At 38.8% G+C, this 26,007-nt stretch overlaps 1 protein-coding gene across 2 annotated transcripts in view; it reads left to right on the top strand.

Moving 5' to 3' along the window:
- The first annotated feature begins 9,808 nt into the window (after window positions 1–9,808).
- LOC102499676 (O-acetyl-ADP-ribose deacetylase MACROD2-like) overlaps window positions 9,809–26,007 on the top strand; it is a 223,519-nt gene continuing 207,320 nt past the window's right edge. For both annotated transcript variants that reach the window (XM_014585984.1, XM_006143653.1), the window contains exon 1: window positions 9,809–9,886. In XM_014585984.1, the coding sequence (XP_014441470.1) occupies window positions 9,865–9,886 (22 nt within the window). In that variant the 5' untranslated portion in view covers window positions 9,809–9,864. The remainder of the gene's footprint in view (window positions 9,887–26,007) is intronic.

The raw sequence follows: 26,007 nt of genomic DNA, 5'->3' as shown, positions 1-26,007 counted from the left end.
TCATAGGGCATTATTGCTGCTAGTGTGCAACTAGTAAGTACCCTATAGGAAAACATCAGTGCTGAGCCAAAAAGCCACTAAACATAACACAGGAGCATTGGATAAGGTGACAGTTGGTGACAACAAATGACTCATGCCCTTTATATTTGTACTTTTACACCTCACAAAAACACCCTGACTCCTCTATAATTCTGTTCTCAGATCTTCCAGCAAACACAAAGGGTTATCCACCTCCTAAATGTCTTATTTTTTGATTCTGCAACTAAACACCCTTGAAAAATATCTGCCACTTACATACACTTTAGTCAAGTCTGTTTGCCCAAACAAATACTCCACGAATACTCACAAAGCTCCCATATGCGTCAGCTGTACCCTGCACTGATGTCGCAGAGAGGAAAACCAGCTGACATTTTATGTGGCTCTAATTCAGGGTATATGGAATAATACAGTCACGTTGCTAATTTTAAAAAAATATTAAGGTTTCCTTTTGTATTATTTGCTGTTATGTTTTAGAGTGGGGACCCATCTGAGTTTACTGACAACTTGTTCAGATGTTCAGAAACAAACAAATGAACAAAAGAGTAAGTCATAAATGTGCGAAATTAGTTGAATTATAAAGAAATCGATGTGCTCTGTAGAAAGGCTCTGAGAGGATGCGCTAGGACAAACTGAAGTGTATTCTGAAGAAAGTAACTGGAATTTGAGTAGCCATGATCGGTTTCATGTTTCTAAAAACCAATATTGTTTTTTCTTTCTTTCTTTTTTTTTTACTTCATTGTATCTCTCTATGTGATATTTGATTAAATGATGCTAACGATTACATCAGTTGGAAATAATCAAGGAAACGAAGACTTATATGAGGTACGGAATTAAAAAAATGTAGATTTACTGCTAAGCATAGCAAGTCAGACTATGAAAGAGAGACACTGAATGTACTCATTTAATACATGAAAGGTCCACACTCTATGGCAGAAACTAACTGGAAGATATAAAAGCATCGAGAGCAATTATGGATATTAGAGACAGTGTGGGAGGAAAGTGGGAAATGCAGGAGGATGAGAGAAAGGGAATCGGGAGGGAAAGAAAGAAGCAAAACATCTAAGGGACACAAAAATGGAAACTTATCTGTTGATAGCATGTATAAAATATGTTTAACTAGACTAATATACAGTGGGTTCATGCTAGGAAAATTAATTTGGCAAACTATAATGATATACAGTGATAGATGTCTAAAAAATGAAATATATTACAAGGAGCAGCTCTTATACCACTGTGGGAAAAAGTGGGAAAATAAATGTCTGGCAGGAGTTGTCTGGCTAAGCAGAGAAAAGCTCCTAACTAGGGCCCATGAAATGGGGCCAGTGAGGAAGTCTGTTGTCTCCCCATCTGAACAAGGCTCAGATATGTCAGCAAATCAGATGGTTAAGAGACAGGTGGACAAAGGATAGCTGGACACAAATGAAAGACAATAAGGACCAAGTGGAAGCCATGAAGGGAACCTAGAACCCACAGGGACAAACCAGCACGTGTGCCTTTCATGCATTGAGCCCCAAGGTTAGGATTCCCTGCTGAAGGGGCCAGTGCCCTTGCTACTGAGCTTGCTACTGAGCCCAGCCCAGGACTCAAAGAACCAGAAGTAGGAGAACTATTAGGAGTGAGAAAGGTTGGGGGCTTGACTGCTACCTCACACCCAGGTTGTAAAGAACAACGTATATGACCTTTCCATAATCCTGCATCCACCTTCCTAACATAGTGGCTGCCCTACAATCTCATGGAAATTTCTCTGTGGCCAACCATAATTCAGAGAAGTGTAATTCTAGCTTATCTAAGTTGACATAGCACAAAACTGCCACAGAGAAATACGGTAACTGAAATATTGAAAAGAAGGAAACTCCAGAGATAATATAAGAATAATTCAATCCTTTGATTATGAAGTTGTAAAATCCTACATCCCGAGACATGATGGCTTGTCCAGTGTTGCAGAGATTACAGGCCTAAAACCTCAATGTCATATGTCTCCCTCTGGGTAAAATTATAGAAAGAAGTCTGCCTATAGAGTTATGACTCTTAAGTTTTTGCCACTAATTAATTGTTTGGCCTTGGAAAAAAGTCTCTTCGTTTCTGGATTCATATTTTCTCATGAAAGAAGAGCAAATTGGCTAGGCCTAATACATTGTGTGTGTTCATTTAATATCGGAAGAACAAATGAGTTAATATAATTTCTTAAGAACCATAATTTTACAAAATTGTTCTACTGACTAACATTAAAAAGGAAAAAAAAATTGAAACCACACTCCTGGGCTTCAATAAAGAGGCATTATTATAAGTTTTCATGAAATTTATCTGGAGTAAGAATGGGTCATCTGGGGCCTTCCACTTTTACACAAGTCATATTTCCAGTCTCTCAGCCATGTAGCAATTAGATTTTCCATATTCTTCTTGTTTCTTACTGTACCTTTTGCTTGGCACATTCGGTCTGAGTTTTTCAGTAAAAGTCAAATACTATTAGGTTGTCAGAAAAGTCATGATGCAATTTTTGCATAGAAAAATATGTCATAATTTTTCTGATGACCTAATACATAGAAAAAAAAAAGAAAAAACAAGAGATTCCAAAAATTGGTGATAGAAAGAATGTCAGATTTTTAATTGTGTATTAGAATGACTCATCTCAGGTCCTTGTGGCATCAACATGGTGGCTTAAAGGTCTGGAGTCGACACTTCTAAAGCCTCCTCACTCCTGGTAAGGCTGTTGACTAGAACAGCTACACTGGGTTTCTCCCTGTGGTCTCTCTGCTTCCTCATAGCAGGATGACTGAGTACAAGAGCAAGCATCCAGGGGGAGAGACAGAAACCGTATCACCTTTTTTTTTTTTTTTTGGAGAGATTTTTGCTATAGGGCGTGTGCGCTCGCCAGACAGACAGAGAGAGACAGAGAGACAGAAAGCAGGAAATCACCCCCCAGGGGGGATGGCCACGCTGCAATCCCTTCTCCTCCGTTCTTCTCTCGGGATCTAGGGCACGCACGCACACGCACCCGGCGTGAGTTTAAGCCACCGGGTCCGGGACTCGAACCACGGTCGACTACGTGGGAGTCCAGCGACATAGCCATTACGCTAACTGCTGGTCCCATAGAAACCATATCACCTTTGTAACAAGGATTTGGAAGTCACATTACACCACTTCTGCCAAAGTCACAGGCCTCCCAGATCCAAAAGGAGGAAGTATAGCTCCCACCTCTTTTAAGGAAAGGAAATGGCAATTTCCTTATACAATAATGTATCAGCATTACCTTGTAAGAAGAGCTCATTACACACCATCTTGGAAAACAGCCTGTCACAAGCAGAGATCAGTGTCCATGGTGAGTTTATAAACACAGAGGTTATCAACGAGTGAGTTCTTGTCCACCAATTACCCCAGGGAGTATGTATGTGCACACGTATGTAGCTTTGTACACATGTACATAACAAGTACTCCATGAAAGAGGCTAATTGATGGATTCGACATGCTTCCAAGACATTTTCAGTGTTATGCCTAAAGGTAAGGACAGGAAACTGGCCCACTAAATTATTTTAAAATAAAAGTGCTTCACCCTTATCATCCATTTTTCTCTCAGGGAAGATAAATTGGGCTGCCAAATTTTGAGCCTAAACCATTTCCATGGTAACAGAGCCTAAAGTGCTAAAAGGTGGATTATAATTCCTTGCAATATTTGAGAAATCTGTATGTGGTCTGTGTGGTGCTTTAAAATGCACTTAATAACAACGAATAGCATTACCACTAAAAACCCCTTGACTCTCATTTATACACATACACACTCATGGGCATACTTACACACACTCATACACACACATGCACTCATTTAGGGAACACAAAGCCCACAGAGCCAGACAGTAGTACAGCGGTAACACAATAGACCCACAAGGGAAGATCTCAAGTTCATGTCTCACCACCTCCCTGTGTATGCTGAGCATGTATGTGCATGAGGTGAGTCTGGCTGACTGAGGTTGGAGGTAAATGGGCAGACTGTGGCATGAAGACTCTTGTTAGGAGTGCCTTCTAGCCCGTATGAAATAAATAAATAAATTTAAAGATAAATTTTCTTTCTTCTTTCTTTTTTTTATTGCTTGCCAGAGAGAAGCAGAGAGAGAAAGCATCTCCCAAAGGAGTGTAGTAATGCTGTGATCCCTTCTCATTCAATGCTCCATCCCATTGGTATTTTGAGCACATGTGTATAGACACCCTGAGTGTTTTTCCAACACTAGGCTGGGAACTTCTTGAACGGCAACTGGTCACAAGCTTTCTTTCTACTTCTTCTTTTTTTTTTTTTTTGGAAAGGTTTTTGCTATAGGGTGTGCACACTTCTCAGAAGACAGAGACAAAGAGACAGAAAGCAAGAAATCACCCCCCGGGGGGATGGCCACACCACAATCCCTTCTCCTCCATTCTCTTCTCAGGATTTTGAGCATGCGTGGACACACACCCAGCGTGAGTTTAAGCCACCAGGTCTGGGACTTGAACCATAGTCAGCTACATGGGAGTCCAGTGACATAACCATTATGCCATCTGCTGGTCCCTGCTTTCTTAAGCCTTGTGCTATAGGACTGGCTAAAAAATAAAAAAGGAAGGAAGGAAGGAAGGGAGAAGGGAGAAAGAGAAAAAAAAATTAAAACCCCTACTAAATGACTTAAAATGTAAGAAGAAATGGGTAGAAATAAGAATCTATCTTCTTAGAGCTGCATTGAGTCTAGTTTCTTGTTTGGATATATTTTTTTTTAATCATATTTAGGTGTCTTTAGAAATAATCTGTTTTTTTGAAGGCTAGAGAAAAAAGTCCATGATCATATGTACAGAGGTGATAGCAATTACGGTCTTTAGGAACCTTAAGTAGTTCAATGTGGTGAGAAAGTAATCTAAGGGAAGTAGTATCTAAGGTAATATACCGAAGTATTTCTTTTAATTTTTTAATGATTTTTTTTTTTTATATAGGGCATGTATGCTTGCCAGAGAGACAAAGAGACAGAAAGTGAGAAATCATCCCGCAGGGGGGATTGTCACACCACAGTCCCTTCTTCTCTGTTCTCCTCTTGGGATCTTGGGCACCCACCCACATGCACCTGGTGTGAATTTTAAACCACCAGGTCTGGGACTCTCAAACTGTGGTTGACTACGTTGGAGTTCAGTGATATAACTATTACACCATCTGCTGGTCCCAATCATGAAGTAATTTTAAAATATAGAAAGGTATAGAAAATAATACAATATCCATGTACCTATACCATAGTAAATAGCCATTAGCCATTGCTTTATTCTTCTCAAATGTCTTTTCTTCTTAAAAAAAAATAAAATAAAATATTAACTATTGTCAAATATAACATTACATCATATTTAGTTAAAAGATCTAGTTGACTTTTATTTTCTATTCTAGAATCATACAACACCTCATTCTATAGAACAAAATAGGGTCCACCCATGGCCTGGTGGCTGGATACCACGTAGGAGACTACATGGTTTAAGTCCTGGACCCTGTGACTTGAAAAACATGTGGGGTACATGTGCATGCATGCCCAAATTCCCAAAAGGAGGAAGAAATGGAGGAGAAGGGATTGCAACATTACTGTACTCCACAGGGGATGCTTTCTCACTTTCCCTCTCTGTCTCTTTCTGTCAAGTATACACACAACCTCTGGCAAATTTAAAAAAAATAAATAAGTGTTATGATGAACTTGGTAGAGAAATTGGATTTATAAACAAAAGATGGTTAAGAAAAGCAGAGACAAAAAGAAAACTGGAGTGGTCATTTTAAAGCTACTTTCCTTGAAAGGATTAATGTAGTGAAGACTTTCTTAAGCTGCTGATTAAAACTAGCCTATTTGGGTATCTGGCCCTTATCTCTCTCTCTGTCTCCTGATTTCTTGGAAGATAAGATAAACAACTTAGTTTTAACTTGTTGATATGGAACTTCAGTTTGGTTTGATCTGTTGGGCTTAGTGCAGGATCTCAATCCAATAAATTGTATTTAACATTATTCAGTTAAATCCCCACTTTCCCTTCTTCTCTTCTGTCTTCAAGAAATCATTATCCTAAAGCTATGTGTTATATTCTTTTTTGCATTCCTGTACTTATGAATGGATTCCTATACTGTTGTGTCTTTGAGTCTTAAAACTTCATGTAAATGGTATCATACTGTATAATTCCTTTTATGTAACTCATTCATCACTCCACGTGATATCAGCTTTAGCTACAGAGCTTAAACATACCATAAAGACAGCAAAGGTGAACATTCACTACTGCAGAATTAATCATATATTTAACCAAATTTATAGTTCATCTAGAGTATAAGTTGACGGTAATGGGTTTTGTTTTTTGTTTTTTGGGGGGTTTTTGTTTGTTTGTTTGTTTGTAGAAAATGTTAGCGATATGCCATCAGGATATCCAATGAAAAACAGGGAGAAGAAAATATGGTCATTGACATCCCAGTCTTTCCATTTCAGAAGACCAGGTGCTTTCTATGATAATCCATCCTGTGAAGTCAGCCACAGGGGCTGTATGGTCTTTTAAGGTTCCAGCACAGCACTCCAGTGACTGCCTCCTGGAAAGCCTCCTCTAGATGAGATCTAGACCTGATTGGGGAGTAGTCAAACCACTGGGCTTATATCAAGGACCCTGGTGATTTCTTGTGAACCTCATATCTCTCCCCTCAGTAGATCGCCTCTTCTGCTGGGAACTGTCATGCTTGGTTAGTGGCATTTGTATCCCACACGATGAGATATCTGAGTGGTTAAGTGGATGACATCTATGAGAGTACTTAAAAAGTTTGTAGACAGGATCAATAGATGGTCTAATGGTTATATTGCTGGACTTCAACATAGACAACCATAGTTCTAGTCCCAAACGAAAGAGCTTAAAACTCATGCAAAGTGCATATGTGTGCATGCCAAAAATCCCAAGAGGAGAATGGAAGAGGAGGGATTGTGGCATGGCTATCCCCCCTGGGGGGTGATTTCTTGTTTTCTGTCTCTCTGTTTCTCTCTGTGTCTCTGATGAGTGCATGGGCCCTATAGCAAAAATATCTTTAAAAAAAAGTTTGTGGAAAATAGAGTTAAAGTCCATATTCCTTTTGGTGCCAAAACCAAGAATTAGACGTGGACATAGAGAAGGAGTGGTACAATAGAGAGTTTATTAAGAGAGGGAGGCATGATAAGAACTCCCAGGCAGAGAATGGATCCCAGAAAATGGGTTCCCAATGAAAAGCTGAGGCAAGAGGTTCTTATCTGTGTCAGAGGGGATTTATTTGGGCTTCTTGGGCTTTTTTAGGCTTGTTCATTCTCAGAGAAGCTGACTTTATGTGAGAGGGGAGAATCAGCTTGCAGAAAGACTGGCTATCATATTGAGAAGAAATGTCAGCTCATTGACAAGCTTAGTGCTGCTCAAAAAGCACTTGCAGAGAATGAGTTGCCTAGAGAGAGTTCTGCTGTCAGATGGGGGAGTGAACTGGGTTGTGTGAAACCCTTAGTGCTTTAAGTCCAGATCTCAAAGATTAGAGACCTGCCCTGAGACACAAAATGAAAAATTACAAATATTAATAAAGTAAGAAAAGAAAATATTTTTAATAACTTTGTTTATTTATTTATTTTTTAATTTTACCAGAGAGGGACAGAGTGATAGAGAGAGTGGAAGAGAGAAAGCAGGCCGCTAGGTCCAGGACTTGAACCACAGTTGGCCATGTGGAAGTCCAGCATCCTTAACCACCATGCCACTTGCCAGCCCCAGAAAAAAGAAGTTTTAATAAAAAAAGTAAAGATTTCTTTTTCTTTTTTCTTTTTGAGAGATTTTTGCTATAGGGTGCATGTGCTTGCTGGAGAAACAGAGAGACAAAAAGTGAGAAATCACCCCCTAGAGGGTATGGTCATGTGGCAGTCCCTTCTCCTTCATTCTCCTCTCGGGATTTTGAGCACACACACACATGCACCTGGCATGAGTTTTAAACCACCAGGTCTTGGACTCAAATGTGGTTAACTAGGTGGGAGTCACATGATGTAACCATTACACTATCTGCTGGTCTCTCTCCCTAAAGTAAAGCTTTCTAAAGTAAATCTGTCCTCCCCCATGCCTGAAAGGCACATGGGTAGGCAGCTGCCGGAGGACAACTGCATTGAGCATGAGGTTGGGTGTTGCTTTTATCCTGAGGGTTGGCAATGAATATTTAGCAGGGGAAGATCTGTCATAGTACCTAGCCTCTGTGTTTGGTTTTGTGGCTTTTTCCTGCACTCGCTCATCTCTCCCAGGTGAGGAGTTTAATTATCTAATCATGCACGCCCAGGGTGGTCTTTGAAGGGATGAGCATCCCTATCTGGATTCACTGCCCAATTAGATTTTTTTCCCCAGTGGGAATCAAGATGTTGACTTAGTGTACCATCCAAGTGGTAAATTTCTCTGTGTGTATCTGGGGTAGCAGAAAGGAAGATAACAACCTTCCTTGTGCCAAGAACCAGGCAGGAGGAAGGAATTTTTGAAGAGGGTCTGGTTGCATTTCCTGATAGGTTGTGATTGATCAAGCAAACTGTAAAAAACTCTGTTTATAAGCAGCTGCCTGTGTGAGCGATCAGCAAGAGCCAATACCTGACCTGTAGTGAGAGCAGTGAACAATGCTTCTCAAAAGCTTGACCCGAGTGACTCCATTTTATAAGTTAACTCTATCTTAATACATGCGTGTGTCATGTATTAAGAGTCATGTATTAAGAGGCACTATCACAGTGACTCTTCCTTGGGAGTCCCTGCCCTATTTACCTGCTCGCGGGGTCTCATTCCTGTCTCACCATGAGAAATGCCTCCCTTAATATTCTATTCAGTTTTCCAGTTGCCATTTGTTAGACTGAGTGATTGTTACCTTTTTTATTATTATTTTTTTACATCGTTGAGATAAAAGAACTAGAGGAGTTTATTTCCAACCACAAAATTGAGTCACTGATTTAATATCAGATATATGTAAGCTGTTATGTATATTCCCTCGCTCTTCTCTGTTTACTGCAGTATTCTCTGTGTTTCAAAGAAGTTTCTTAAATGTAAAAATCTCTCTAAAAACAAAAAAGTGACTGCACATATTTTAGTTTGAGATGGCATTTACTTTATTCAGCTTATTCTACCAAATTAAATGTTAAACTGACCTCAAGTCACTGCCAACTCATTATATTTTATTTCAGTTGTATTTCTAAGTGTGTTAAGCTCAAAGCAAGTGACTTTATGCAAATTAAGTTGTATGGAACCTTTGCAGGCCATGTTCACATACAAACACATTTGATAAATATATTTGTCTAACAAGGGTAGGACAAGCTCTTTGTTTACTGACATACTTTACTGTCATTCTTCTGTAGACCTCTCGTTTGGCTATTTTATAGAACATGAAGTCTAGGTATCCTGTTGGAATCTCAGTTCTTATTTATAGCTTGCTGCAAAGTGGCTTATTGTCATTTATTATTTCTTTTTTGATTTATGTAACATCTTTCTACCAAAGAGGCCAAGGGTTTATTTATATTACAAAGAACACACACACACACACACACACACACACACACACACACACACACACACACACACACACACACACACACACACACACACACACACACACACACACACACACACACTCATACCCTTGAACTTCACTCAATGCTGCTTTGTAGTTTAGCACTATAACATGAGAAATCCATATGAGGCTTTTCCATCTGTTTTGTTCTAAGGCCCCATGTTCTGGGAAAGCAACTGTCATATTTCCTTTCACTGTGAGTGTTTATTGTTTGCCTCTAGGTGGATCGGATCATCTTCTGTGTCTTTTTAGAAGTTGACTTCAAAATCTACAAAAAGAAAATGAGCGAGTATTTCCCTGTAGGTGAGTAAAGCTATTTGTTTTCTTTGGAACCAAGGATTGAAGAAGTGGAGGTGTCACTTTTGTTTCTATTTTGTTTTATATCTTTAGGACTGTTACAGATGTGATTTCCAAACACCAATCATTCCAGCTTATAGCACAGTTTCTAAAAACTAAAAAGGTTTAGGAAATCTAGGTTGTAGACCACTCTGTCCCAAGAGGTAATTGGGTTGTCTGGGGCAAGTCTTGGGTCTCAGTCTCTTACATCTAAAGTGAAGATGGGCCAGTACATAGCCTGATGGTTAAGGAAATGGGATCCCACATGGCCAGTTACCCAGACCTAGTGGCACTTTCCCAAAATCTTTATAGTTGAGAGAGATGGAAAAAAAGCAATTATGGTATGAATATTCCCCATAGAGGGGTGAAAGGGAGGGTGGTTTCTCACTTTCTTTCTCTCTTTTTCCTCTATCTCCAGTTAGTGAATACAACCTTTGGCAAAATTAGAGGAGAAAAAAAAAGTGAGAGGCTGGCCTAGCTATGGCAAGGCATTTCTAAGACTTTGCTCTGCAGGCTGGGAACACATGGGAGGCCCACGTTCAATTTCCAGTCCAACATGAAGGCTAATCCCAGTGACTCAGGGAGGCTGCACTTACAGGGAGGATAATTACCAGTTCAAGGCTAGCTTGGGGTATATATTGAGACAATCCTGTCTCATAAAGCAAAACAAAAAAAACACAGTTTACTTGTAGTTCTGGCTGGAAGAATGAGACAGGAGGATTTCAACACAGTTAAGACCCTATCTTAAAAAGATTTTAAAAACGTGAGAGGCTGGACCAAATGACTTCTAAAGATTTTTCCTCCTGCTCCAAATGATAGGATCCGTGATTCTTCCCCCTGGAAATTTTCCAGGCCTTGTGCCTACACCTACCATGTTAAACACCTTAGCTGGAAATTACAAGGAATTTATTTATGTTTGTGGTGAGAACTCTGTCTGTTCCTGTACTCAAGCCCTATCCCCTCCTCACCTGCTAATTTTCTCACCCCTAATTGCAATGACTACACCAGCACTTTCTAGGGAAATCTGGGAACAGTAGAGTCATTCATCTTATTTCACACACTTTTTTTTTTTTTTTTTTTTTTTTTTTTTTTTTTTTTTTTTTTTTTTTTTTTTTTTTTTTTTTTTTTTTTTTTTTTTTTTTTTTTTTTTTAGAATGTAGAAGAAACCTCAGGGTTATTAAATAACTTCGAGTAATAGGTTTACATCAATTGAGCCATTAGTTGGATTTGGGTAATTTGAATATTTTCCCCTACTCTCCCTCTTCCAGACTATTAAACTGAGGCTTGTTTAATGCCTTGTTATTTTTATGGTGCCATTAAAGTCACAGTGCCCAAAGTATTTTCTTTAGCCATGGTCAGAATTGCTTCCAGGAAATTTCAAGCTTCTGTGAGCATTGTTGGTGCTTGCCTTTTAAAAGCATTTTCTTTTGAGGTATTCATCTTTCTTGAAGGGGCTTTTCATGTAATGGGCAACCTCCAATAGGAGAGAACGAGTGGATGAAGGGTGTTGGTGCATATTTACTTCCTAAGCAATCCATGGAAGCTAAAGAGTAAAGGCAACAGCCTGCCATGGGACATGGAGAGCTGTCAAAACAGCTACAAAGTCTACTGGAGAAGTTCAACTGGGTGTTAATGCTTTAAGTGGATTGACGTTTGGATAAATTAAAGTACTTCTCTCTAATTTTATAATTGAAAGATAAACCTGCAAAGTATGCTTAATTCGTGGTTTTTAACTGCAGTATTTCCCTAACTGGAACATAATATACATTCTCCAAGGTCTCCCATGCGTTGAAGAAGAGAGTTGTGATTGTAATTTTTTTCTCCTCTTCTTTCTTCTCATCTTCCTTGTTTTTCTCCACCTCCTTTACTCACATTCCTTCATTGTGTAAAGCATCTCCATGTTTTACAGTGTGTAAAATACATAATAGCTATTTAATAAGTAGCTATTATTCAAGTAGTTGAAATGAGTTCAATTTAATAAATTCTTCTTGCCATATTCTCATAGGTTTTTACCTATTTCAATCTCATGTTTCATCTCTTCATTTTCTTTATAACTATCATGAGTTGATTGATGCCTGAGTTTTTAAGTATTCTTAAAAGGAAGTGTTTATTATGTAAAAAATTTGACTTGCAAAAATGTGTGTGATGCATATATTCTCATGCCTTGTCAATATCACAGTATAATTTATTAGTTTTATGAATTTTATACTCTGAAATATTTGGAAATAACAGCATCATATTCATTTTCATGTCTTCTAAAATGAAAACTTGTTTTTACTCATACATATGGTAAAAAAGAATTGCATAATTATGATCCATTGATATCAAAACAAATACATCCATCAGCAAGTATTTTCAGTGATGCAAAATCAAACATTTTACTGTAAATTTTTTAAAATGGGACAGTTTTAGTAGTCCTGAGTATATAAATAATTGGGCAAATAAATTCTTGTCTGAAAAATTGCTACTTGAAATAAATTTCAAAATGCATCTTAATAACTGAGCAAGTGAAATAATAATAAAATCATCTCCAGTTTCATATCAATGCTTTAAAGCATGCCATACTTATAAAATTGTTTTCAGTGCATATTTATAATAGTAAGTTCAGATTTAAGCTAAATGTCAAATCTTCAAAAATTATAGAGTATTTCTGCAATGTTGAGGCATCAGCCTTTTACAAATTCTAAATATGCAATAATAAAGGTGACACCTAATGGAATATGTGACTGCTAATAAAGATGATATACATTATCTGTCCTTAATTTGAATTTATGGTTAATTCATAACCATACCATCTTTGATTGGAATATAATTTTTCTGATTTGCCATAAATTATCTCAGAGTAACTTATTCAAAATGTCTAACTGGTATTTATAACCCTTCTTATTGCAATAATAATAGTTTAGAAAAAAATTATTTTTATCTTAAACCACATATCTGTTTGGGATAATCTCATATAAGGAAATTTTATAATTGGGAATCTGAGACAAATGTACAAAACAATAAAATTTAGACTTGAAGAGATCATGCTAAAGGTATGATACATGCATAATTGTTACTCATATTAACCATAGGAATAACTAATATTTATAGATTGCTAGAACCAGCAGTCGGCATAATGGCTATGTCACTGGACTCCCATGTAGCCGACCGTGGTTCAAGTCCGGACCTGGTGGCTCAAACTCACACTGGGCACATGTACGTGTGTGCCCAAGATCCCGAGAGGGGAATGGAGGAGAAGGGATTGTGGCGTGACCATCCCACCTAGGGGGTGATTTCTCACTTGTGGCTCTCTGTCTCTCTCTGTCTTTCTGGCAAATGCACACACCATATAGCAAAAACCTCTCAAAAAATATTTATAGATTGCTTTCTGTTAGCCATACACACCATTGATTTCTATATATAGACTAGATCAGTTAGTTTCCATGATAACTCTAAGAAAGTAAGCACTATATTAACCCTATCTTGTGATTTTTATTGTTATGGTTTCTTTCTGATTTGGCCTAAACGTGTCTCTCTTGAGAGTGACCAGAAACCAAGATAGCAACTCTAGGTAGGAGAGCCCAGACATGGAGGAAAATTTAAGTTCAGGATTGTGTTAAATGAGACACAATGAGGAAACAAAACCAAAATACATTAGATAGATAAAAGAAAGGTATTACTCATGGGTCCAGAGAAGTTAGTGATGACATCAGAAAGCCAATATGAAGTCTGAAAGCAGCAAGGAAGCACAAGTTGAACAAGTGGAGGGAATAAGAGAGAGAGAGAGAGAGAGAGAGAGAATGCACATGAACGAACTAGTGCTATGTCACTGGACTCCCATGTAGCCGACCGTGGTTCAAGTCCGGACCTGGTGGCTCAAACTCACACTGGGCACATGTACGTGTGTGCCCAAGATCCCGAGAGGGGAATGGAGGAGAAGGGATTGTGGCGTGACCATCCCACCTAGGGGGTGATTTCTCACTTGTGGCTCTCTGTCTCTCTCTGTCTTTCTGGCAAATGCACACACCATATAGCAAAAACCTCTCAAAAAATATTTATAGATTGCTTTCTGTTAGCCATACACACCATTGATTTCTATATATAGACTAGATCAGTTAGTTTCCATGATAACTCTAAGAAAGTAAGCACTATATTAACCCTATCTTGTGATTTTTATTGTTATGGTTTCTTTCTGATTTGGCCTAAACGTGTCTCTCTTGAGAGTGACCAGAAACCAAGATAGCAACTCTAGGTAGGAGAGCCCAGACATGGAGGAAAATTTAAGTTCAGGATTGTGTTAAATGAGACACAATGAGGAAACAAAACCAAAATACATTAGATAGATAAAAGAAAGGTATTACTCATGGGTCCAGAGAAGTTAGTGATGACATCAGAAAGCCAATATGAAGTCTGAAAGCAGCAAGGAAGCACAAGTTGAACAAGTGGAGGGAATAAGAGAGAGAGAGAGAGAGAGAGAGAGAATGCACATAAACGAACTAGTGAGAGAGAGAGAAAGGCTGTAGGATTATGTCATTGTTAGGTAGGGCTTATGTGCATTATCCCTTAGGTTTTGTCATGAGTGCTGTGCATTAGCTAGATTAAAGAAAACACTTGTGAATGAGGAACTTATTTACATCACTCTGGTGATGACCTTTTATTTTATTGTGGTCAGAACATGTGGGGTTTGTTAGGTTTTGGGTCAGTGGGATAAGGAGCAGTTGGGCCATATTGTAACCAACTACACAAAGAAGGGAAGTTTAACTAGGTCGAAGCTGATGGGCTACAGTGAGATTTCAAACAATGTACAGCAGGCCTAAACCTGGAACCAGCACTTGGTGTAATGGCTATGTCACTGGACTTCCATGTAGTTGAACAAAGTTCGGGTCCCGGACTTGGTGGCTTAAACTCAAGCTGGGCACGTGTGCATGCACGCCCAGGATCCCAAAAGGAGATTGGAGGAGAAGGGACTGCAGCGTGGCCATCCCCCCTGAGGGGTAATTTCTCACTTTCTATCTCTCTGTCTCTCTGTCTTTCTAGCAAGCACATGCACTCTATAGCAAAAACCTCTCCCAAAAAAATAAAATAAAATAACATGGATGCCAAGGTAGCAACTACATTAAACAAATCTGTGGCACCCTACTTTTTAGATATGGAAATGAAGCATACTTGAGGAAAATGAGGCATTCAGCTAGGAAGCAACAGAGCAGTATTTTTGGTCCTCTACACGTCCAGAACACCAGAGCTCTATTTTAAAACTGAGAATAGCATCTGTCGTTGCACAAGTGATAATAGGTTAGTTTATGGAGTATCTTTAGAGAAGGCAAAGTCAACTGCAGCATGCATTTGGAGCATTGAGAAACTTCCATTTCTGACTTCATCTGCTACCCATCATTTTTTAAAGTTGCCCATGTTTCTCTCTCTCTCTCTCTCTCTTTTTTTTAAAATCTATATATATATCCTCATGGAAACTTTTCTAATAAGAGTCTAATTGGTAATTTGTCACGAATCTCAAATCAAAATCTACCCCAATCTTCCATGAAGTATGGTCGTATTACCTGCTGATGAGCAAGTGAGTGGTAATGGGGACGCCCTAAGGTCTTACAGCATGACTTCAGTAGAAGGCAGGAAATCGCCTAAATACTTGACTAGGGCTGCCAAAATGAAGTACCACTGAGTGGTGGCTCACATAATAGAATATTTTCTCATAGTTCTGACAGCTGGAAGCCAAAGGTCAAGGTGCTGGCAAAATTAGTTTCTTCTGAGGCATTGCTTCTTGGCTCAGAGCTGTCTTCTTAGGTCTTCACATGATCTTTCTTCTGAATTGCCCATTCCCTGCCATTACCTTTATATAAGGACACCAATCAGATTGGATTAGGACCCACACTAATTATTTCAACTTAATTTAATTAACTTTTAAAGGCCACATTTCCAAATACAGTTTTACTCTTAGGCACCAGAGTTAGAATTTCAATATAAATTTTGTGGACATGACTCAGCCCGTATCAATGCCCATCATGGAAATTCAGTAGGAACTTCAAAGGAAAGAAACCAGCAATAATTTTTTTTTCAACATTTTATATCTTGCTATGGAGCGAGGCACATTTGACTTTTTCCTTCCAGATGTATTATTTGGAAGTAGAGTGTGGCAGCTTTATGAAATGATTATACACTTTGGTTGCAAATAATTTATAGTTACAGTACACTATTACATGGCCTACAGCAGATAATATTTATATGATTCAACTCAGAAATCTCTTTGTTCCTTACATAAAAGGTTTGTATTTTTCGGTATGTGGAATTTACTGTGTGTAGTATCCAATGAATGTTTAAAATAAAGAAGACTATTCTAGATCCAGAATGTGGAAGTCTTTTTTTTTTTTTTTTTTTTTAGTCTAAGACCTAATAGAGAATTCAAAATACTAATTTTTTTTATATTTTAACAATAACTTATAATTTTGAAATCATATTGAAGAATTTTGATAGTGTAATCCAGAGCTTTATGATTAAACACTCTTCCTCTCCTCTAACTTTTCAGGGTTATCCTTTGTGCATTATTGTGGTTCTCAACTAGGACTGATTATGCCCTTCAGGAGGCCTTTTTTTTTTTTTTTCTTTTTTTGGAGAGGTTTCGCTACAGGGCGTGTGTGCTTGCCAGAAGGACAAGAGAGAGACAGAGAGACAGAAAATGAGAAATCACCCCCCAGGGGGTTTGGCCACGCCGCAATCCCTTCTCCTCCATACTCTTCCTGGGATCTTGGGCATGCACGCATATGCGCCCGGTGTGAGTTTAAGCCACCGGGTCCAAGACTCGAACCATGGTCAACTACATGGGAGTCCAGCAACATAGCCATTATGCTAACTGCTGGTCCCGAGGCATTTTTGTTTTTGACAACTTGGGAGGGAAAAGATTCCTGGTGTCTAGTGTGGAGAAGCCAGGGATGCCGTCTGACATTCTACCAGGCACAGGATGGCCCTTCAGCAACAGGGAATTATCTGGCACAGATGTCAGTAGGGAAGAGGTTGAGAAACTATATCCACTGCTACCACCCATCTCTTACTATTGAGGCCATGGAGACAGTCTGCCCTTTTTTTTTTTTGAAGAGGTTTTTGCTATAGGACGCGTGCGCTCACCAGACAGAGAGAGACAGAGAGACAGAAAGTGAGACATCAACTCCTTGGGGGATGGTCACGCTGCAATCCCTTCTCCTCCATTCTCCTCTCGGGATCTTGGGCACACACGCACACGCACCTGGCGTGAGTTTAAGCCACCGGGTCCGGGACTCGAACTGCAGTCGACTACGTGGGAATCCAGTGACATAGCCATTACGCTAACTGCTGGTCTCAGAGGCAGTCTGCCTTTAGATTGGGTTTATTTTAGTATTTGGGATGCTGTGCTTTGCCCAAACTTCTCTGTCTAGCTGAATTTGCAACCTGTACTTTCAACCTGACCTCTGGCTTTCTGAATACATAGCCCCCTCTTAGTCTAGACTTTGGCATTGCACCCCCTCCATTTACTCTGTACTCATATTTCTATAGGTTGATATATGTTAACCATGTTCATCTCCCAGCCCCTGACCTTCTGGTTCTCTCCGCTCTAACCTATGCTTGGTACCATTCATCTGCTGCTGCCATGAATCTATTGGGTCATTAGAAAAGTCACGACATGTTTTTGCATAGAAAAATACTTCATGACTTTTCTGACAACCTGATATTATAATCATCTCAGAAAATATGATTGTTGGGACCAGCAGATGGCATAATGGTTATGTCACTGGCTGTCCATGCAGTCGACCGTGGTTGGAGTCCTGGACCAGGTGGCTTAAACTCACTCCAGGTACATGTGCGTGCATGCCCAAAATCCCAAGAGGAGAAGGGATTGCAGTGTGACCATCCCCCCTGGAGGGTTATTTCTTGTTTTCTGTCTCTCTGTCTCTCTCTGTCTCTCTAGGGAACACACTCGCCCTATAACAAACATCTCTCTTAAAAAAAAAAACAAAAAAGACCCAAACAAGATAGCATCATGAGGCTCTGGGGTGAACATGAATTTGGGAAAACACTTTAACTCCTTATAGGAGGGGAGTAAGAGAGCTGGGGGAGTGAGGAATTAAAAAAAATGATTGTTATATAGTTTTTATGAATCTAACAAATGAGCGTGGAAGCAAAGGCTAATAGTGCAAAGAAGAACATATTCACTAGTTATTTTCTCCACTTACCTCAGACAAAGTTCACTGGATCTTTGGCTAATAATTTTCATTATCGTCATTATTTGGTCACTATTGTTTGATTACTACCTTGTGACACAGCTCAGAAAAATGGTTGAACTTTAGAAATTATCAACCCCCCTATTAGTATCCAAGCTCATTAACAATATAAACAACTATGACTGAAAAATCTATCCACTATTCTCTTTATTTTTTACCCTAAAGACAATAAAATTTGTCAATTTTCTATCTAGAAAATTTACATAGCATATATGCAGTCATAGTAATTAAATCATTTTGGGAACCAGCAGTTAGTGTGGTGACTATGTCGCTGGACTCCCACGTAGTCGACCGCGGTTCGCGTCCCAGACCCGGTGGCTTAAAACTCACGCCAGGCGCGTGTGCGTGTGTGCCCAAGATCCCGAGAGGAGAATGGAGGAGAAGGGATTGCGGCGTGACCATCCCCCCTGGGGGATGATTCTCACTTTCTGTCTCTATGTCTCTGTCTGTCTGTCTGTCTGGCGGGCGCACGCACCCTTAGCGAAAACCTCTCCAAAAAAAATATTAAATCATTTTTAATATATTTTTATAATTAACGTATTTTTAAATATGGAAAACTACTTAGATAGGAAAATAGAATCATAGATACACATTTATCTAAACTATTTGTTTTAGGAAGGAATTTTATTCTTTTTTATGATAATAATTTGATAACTGTTTTTAAAATTCTAATAGATGGCCAGTCCCATAGCCTAGTGGTAAAGGGAGTCAGATCTCACATGACTGATGATGATTTGAATCGCAGCCCTGAAGGCTTGAAAAACATGCCACATGCACATGTATACATGCCCCAAATCCCAGCAAGATAGGGAAATGGAGGTAAAAGCATTATGGCGTGACCACACCCCATTGGGGGGTTCTACCTCTCTCTCTCTCTCTCTGTGTCTTCTGATGAGGACCCATAATCTAAGGCAAGTAAAAAAATTGATTGAAAACAGATTAAACTATTTCCTCTGTTCTTGATAGGCATAGCAAAATAACGAGACGGTTAACTCATTAATATTTGGAGGACTTCTATTTTGTATAACATAAAATAGTAAACTACAATACTGCAAAAATATTTGTTGCCTTAAAAATAAGCTAAGAGGGAAGCCAACAGGTAGCATAGTGGTTAAGGCACTGGACTTCCACATGGCTGACTACAGTTCATGTCCCAGACCTGGCATTTTGAAACGTACACTGGACACACGTGCATGTGTGCCTAAAATCCCAAGAGCAGAATGGAGAATAAGGGATTGTGGCATGGCCATCCACCCTGGGGGGTGATTTCTCACTCTCTGTCTGTCTCTTTGGTAAGCACATACATCCTATAGCAAAAATCTCTTAATAATAATAATAGGAGGAGGAGGAGAAGGGGGAGGAAGAAGAAGAAGGAAAAAAACCTAGGAGGAACAAGCTGATGGCATAGAGATTAAGGTGCTGGACTCCCATATGGTTGACCAAGCTTCTAGTCCCAGACCCAGTGGCTTAAAAATATGTCAGGAAAGTGTGTATACAAAATCCTGAGAGGAGAATGGAGGAGAAGGGATTGAGGTATGGCCATCCCTGGGGGATGATTTCTCACTTTCCCTCTCTGTCTCTTTTTCTCTGGCAAACATTCATGCCCTAGGGCAAAAAAAAAAAAAAAAAAGGAAAACTTTAAAAAAGCCAGGAAAATATGGGGCCAGCAGGTGGCATAGTAGCTAAGCCACTGATTCCCATATGGCAGGCCACAGTTCAAGTCCTGGACCCAACGACTTGAAAATCACACTGGGAATATGTGTGCATTCTCAAAATCCCAGGAGGAGGATGGAGGAGAAAGGATTGCAGTGTGGCCATCCCCCATTGGGTGTGATTTCTCTCTTTTTCTCTCTCATTCTCTCTGCTGAGCATACATCCCCTGTGGCCAAAACCTAAAATAAGATAGAGCTAGGAAAACAGTGCACAAATATACAAATCACATGTGCAACAAGTTAAACTAGTATTACATAAAGTTAATATAGGAATTATAAGTCTATAAATTATAAACTTTATTAAGGATGTTTTGGGTCTTAAATATAGATTTACTTTTTCTATACAACACAAAATCATTTAAATAAACACAAAGTTGAACCCTAAGTCAAAATTGAGAATTACACCTTACAACTTTTGAAATATTTAATGTATCTTAATGTCTGACTAAATTGCATAACTTTTTCCTCTAATATTGATAGACATGCTGCTAATTTATTGGAGTCTGTAAACACATTTGGAATTTATGTATTTTATCTTCTTAGACACAGATAATGTGAAAAAGAATTTGTCTTTGTGTAATCATGGTAAAGAAAATTCCAAATTTGGATTTGTTTGTTGGTTTTATAAGCAAGAGAATGCATGCACCTGCCAGTGAGAGAGAACAAAAGAAAGAGAGAATGCACCCTCCAGCACGGCATGGTCACACCACAATCCTTTTTCCTCCATTTTGCCATCCTTTCAGAATTTTAAGCATGTGTGCATATGTGCCTGTCATGTTTTTCTAGCCACCAAAGCCAGATGTGATTTGCAGAGTTGGCCATGTGGAATCTGGCTTCCTTAACACTAGGCCATGGGACTGGCCCCTAAGTTTAGATTTTGATGAGAATTTTTGTATCTTTAATGCCTCCTATAATTTTTAAAATAAAAATAATCAAGAATCTTCTCAACCAGGTTATTTTGACCTCCCCATAGTATTCTAAACATGCAATAAATGTTACTGATATGAATATATCTTTTATTTATTTTCCTGACTATGTGTTTCTGCTATTTATTTCTGTATGTCTAAATCATATATAATTTTTCAAGACATCTATAGCTGGCATTATGATTTCTCTATTGACCTTAATTTCTCATCTCACCATTGAAAAAGGAAGCTTGCAGAGAACAGAAACCATTCCTAATATTCCATCACCCTTTCAGAATCTGAAAATTTTGTAAATATATAGTAGGTGTTTATTAAAGTAAATAAAAACCTACCATGAGCCTAGACTGAGCCTCTATGGTTTAAATGTTGTCTTCTTCAAAATTCATGTTAAAATATAACTGTAACAGTATTAGGAGTTGGGAGTTTTAAGACATGTTAGACCATGAGGACTCTACCATCTTAGGTAGGATCGGTACCATTTTAAAAGTGTAGGTTTACCTTCTTCTTGCCCTCTTTCTTCACTTTCTGCTATTTGATGTTATGATACAATAAAAGGCCCTCAGGTGATGCTGGCACCTTGATGAGCTGGACAGCCTAGCCTCCAGAACTGTGAGCCAGTACAGTTTGGTTCACTATATATAACTGTGACATCCTGTTACAACATCAAAAAACAGATTACAACAGAGATGCAATTTAAACAAATTGTAAAGTAAAATGTCAATATTTTTCTGGAAACTATAAATATTGTTAACATAGTGTATAGCACTATTTTTCCTTATTTATTTTGCCTTCTATAATAAGGAAAGAATGTTTCTCAAAAATTTTAAATTACATACTCTGAGAAATGGAGACAAAACATTCAAAATTTTACCTAGATCTACTCTGTAAAAGCTAACAAGAGAAAGTTTTCCCATTATTTCTTATTTCTTTTTTTCCCTCATCTGTGTCACAAATTTTATAAGTTTATGTCATTTACTAACATGAATTATTTTTGTCTATCAATCAAAAATATTTATTATATACCTGCTATGTCCCCAAGCTTCAATTTGTGTTATATTTAGCATAAAATTCCTATAATATACTGAAGAGGCAACTATGATGCAGAAGAGTGGGAAAACAGTGTTAACAATAAGTAAGTATAGCTTTGACTTAGTCGTGCTATTCAGGAATCCAGAGGCAAGTATGTGTGAAGATCAGGTTGATTGGGTTAAGTTTTATGAAAAATATGATATTTGAAGTGATTTTTCAAGGATGAGAAGGCATAAAGAAGCAGTATCAGTATTGTGCTGGCAACACAGAGGTAGAAGGGTAATTCAGATTTGAGAAATTGTAAAATAAAGTAGGAAGCTTATGTCCAATTTATAAAGCTTTAACTGAGAAATGTTGACACTTTTCCCCTTATTTATTACAGGAGGGATTAAGAGTAAGTCTTTGATAGGGAGAGTAATATGATAGATCCTATACTAAGGATTAATTTAGTTCACGATTTAGAGAGTAGCCTGCCAGCAACTCCTTATGGCAGAGATGCATCATCTGCCTTTATGGGGTTAGTAGTGAACAGAGGCTGAAGATAACTCAGTAAATTGGCCAAAGTCACACAGTTGAATATTTTTTTTTTTACCTCAAAGGCGTTCCACTATGAAGGGCTTCTTTCCATAGCTATCATGAAAACATAGACAATGGTTAAAGCTATTTGTTGGCTAAAAAGTCACATATCATCTATCTTCAGTAATAGTGCTAAGTCTCTTGAAAAGCCATTGTTCTTCCAATCATATGGCATATCTACATGTTCCTATTCCTTCTTCTTTTCCTCAACTCTCTGGTCATCAGTTCTGCAAAAACAATCATGAAGCACGTGGTGTCATGAGCTTTTGATGTTTTCTTTCCTCTTTGCGTGCCAACATGATCAGAAGACAGAAGCTTGAGGAAGCATTGGTGACAGAAGTGGTGAATTTTTGAGAAAGGTGACCAGTGGCCAGGGAAGAGTCAGCCAAGTCAAAACCATCTGTGATGAAGGGAAAACAACCACTGGGTTGTCATCATAAGAAATGAGAAAAGTGCTCCTCCAAAGATGTCTGCATCCTAAACCACAGAACAGGTGAACATGCTAGATTATATTGCATAAGGGAAATAAGGTTGCAGATAGAGTTATGGTTATAATTAGCTGACCTTAAAACAGAGATGTTATCCTGGATTCTGTGGGTGGGGCCAGTGTAAAAACAGTGGCCTTTAAAATTGGAAGAAGGAGGCAGGAGAGGCACAGAGCTATGTGACGATAGAAGAAGGTCCAGAGAGATTCAACGTTACTAGCTTTGAAGGTGGAGGGAGGAATGTGGGTAGCCTCTAGAATGAAAATGGCAAGGAAACAGATTCCCAAAGCCTTCAGGAAGAATGAAGTTTTGTGATCTCTCTCTTTTTAGAAAACTTATTTATTTAACTCCATTTGTTATCATTATTTTTTAATTTGACCAGAGAGAGAGAGAAAGGGAAAGCAAGAAAGCAAGCCGCCAGGTCCACGACTTGAACTGTGGTCGGCCATGTGGGAATCCAATGCCTTTAACCGCCGTGCCACCTGTGATCTCATTGGTTTGAGCTTTATTGGACCCAAGCGGGACTTATGGCCTACCCTTCAATTTAATAAGTTTGTGTTGTCTTAAGCCAAGAAGTTATGAGAAATTTGTCATAGCAGCAATAGAAAACCAATGTATCAGTCATCTTTGACGAAGTAAAAGAAACAAAAACTACTTACATAGTCTGCATTGTTTTTTAATTTGACCAGAGAGAGAGAGAAAGGGAAAGCAAGAAAGCAAGCCGCCAGGTCCACGACTTGAACTGTGGTCGGCCATGTGGGAATCCAATGCCTTTAACCGCCGTGCCACCTGTGATCTCATTGGTTTGAGCTTTATTGGACCCAAGCGGGACTTATGGCCTACCCTTCAATTTAATAAGTTTGTGTTGTCTTAAGCCAAGAAGTTATGAGAAATTTGTCATAGCAGCAATAGAAAACCAATGTATCAGTCATCTTTGACGAAGTAAAAGAAACAAAAACTACTTACATAGTCTGCATTGTATTTTTTCCTCAAATGTCATGTTCATTGTATAGAAAGACTGCAAAGTAATAGAATTCATATTTTTTCTTTAATTATGAATTATGAATTACAGAGACATGACACATTTGTATACTTTCAATGTACAGATCACATGGATTCTTCGAATTTTACAAGACCATGCTCTCTGTAATGTAATGTAAATGAGTTAACTGCCTTCTTCGGAAATGGGTGCTATTCCTACTTGATGGGCCTCAAAAGCTACAAACACATTTTGCCTTCAATGAAAATCCAGTGAAGTGTTGTTGTAACCAAGCAACCTGACTGCAGGAACAAGCAGCAGGCACAGACTGAAAGCAATCTGTCCCTTCAAAGGAGGGGAGAGAGTGCAGGAGGTGTAGCAAATGCTGATAAACAACAGAACAAATAAAGACCCAGGAACACAAGCCTTGACTAAGCAAAGTTTGATCTCATTAAGAAGTTCGGGTAAAGCAGACATGACTAAATGTTACTTGGAGAAGGGAGGATGCTCTAGGCATCTTTACAGAGACCCCTGCGGGGTGCCTTGATGAGGCCCTTCAAACATTCTGGGTAGGCCAAATCCTCCTCTTTAGTTGAAAAGATTGAGGGAAATGCTAGAGGAAAATGCTTTTGAGGAATAACATACAATGAAATAAGTCCTAATGAGGCACAGAAGTAAGCAAAAGATGAACAATGTCATAACTGAAAATCCTCCAACTTGTGTTCCACTTTATGCCTGGACCTAATTCCTACTCTCAGCCATGTATCTTTGAAGTTGCCTGTCTCTCTCACTTGCTCACTCCATAATCCACAGCCCTCGCACAACTGTCTCTACTCTTCTATCACATTCATCCTTGTTGAGGTTATTAGAAATTATTTGACCAGTTGAGCAGGATTACTGAAACTAGCGCACGTCTGATCACATGACTTCACATCACCCATTGGAGCCCTTAGTGGCCTTGACCAAGCAGCTTTTATCCTGCTAACTGCTCAGATTTCTTTCTGCCATTCACCTGCATCTGGCCCAGCCCTCTCTCGTATACTCTTCTACGCACAGGCCATCTGGAAGTAAGAATCTCTCAGGCATCTTCAGCTCAACATATCTAAAACTGAATTTAAAAGCGATCCCTCCATTTCCCAAACCCATTCTTCCTGCATCTCACAACTCAGTATTCGTTGTCATCGTATGCACAGCTGGGCAAGCCAGGAGCAGCAGAATCATGCTGCTTTTCTAAGCAGTGCCTTTAATTTATGACTGATTTGTAGATTAATGAGATTTGAGGGCTCATTTTGGCCAAGGACCAGTTGGAGAAAAATAAATAAATAAACTTTTTGCTTTTTAAAAAAATGTCTCCTAGCACACGCACCTTATAGCAAAAACCTCTCCAACAAAAAAGAAAAAGAAAATGTCTCCTGGAACTACCAATTACCTTGCAGAAAGTACATTTAGCAATTTGTTAGATTTAGCAGGTGCAAATATTCCACATAAAGTCAAGAATCCTGCTCTGTGAAGACTTTCCCTATGGGCAATTCTTTGCCTGGAGTTTCTGGTTTATGGAGTCTCATAAGAAGTTATGATTATACCAGCATCTTCTCTACTGCATAGAAATCCTGAAGAGTTTTAGTTTTGTTATGAATATTTCCTTTCTCTGTAAATGCAATTCTCAGCTAAGAAATACTAAAAAGATAAGGGCTGATCTTGAAGCCTGTGGTAAGAAATAAGGCTCTAAGGGATAGAACTTGGGAGTATGTGCATTGTAATTGTAATTCAGTTACAGTTATTATAATTGTTTTCCTTCACAAACCTGGCCATATGTGTGGATTTCCCTGAAATTTGTTTTTAAGTTTATTTCTTCCATGAACAAGAGAGAGACAAAGACAGAGGGACAGATAGACAGAAAGCCTAACAGGGTCATGATGCTCCATGATTCAGCCCTAGCTTCAACCGGCCTGGATTTGTGGGCACACATGTGCCCTGAAATACTTAGGGAGGTCTCAGTAAGCTAACCTGGGACCTTCCCATATGACTAGTTCTCAGAGACCTTCACATTTCACCACTGTACCACCATCTAGCCTCCTCCCTGAAATTTTGATGAGAGAATTATGTGATCTGTTGTAGTTGTCTGTCCTTTTTTTCCA

This window comes from Tupaia chinensis, unplaced genomic scaffold, assembly GCF_000334495.1.
Source record: "Tupaia chinensis unplaced genomic scaffold, TupChi_1.0 Scaffold000101_1, whole genome shotgun sequence".
Taxonomy (NCBI): Eukaryota; Metazoa; Chordata; class Mammalia; order Scandentia; family Tupaiidae; genus Tupaia; species Tupaia belangeri.
The sequence above is the reverse complement of the archived record's forward strand: the minus strand, read 5'-3'. Positions and strand labels throughout refer to the sequence as shown.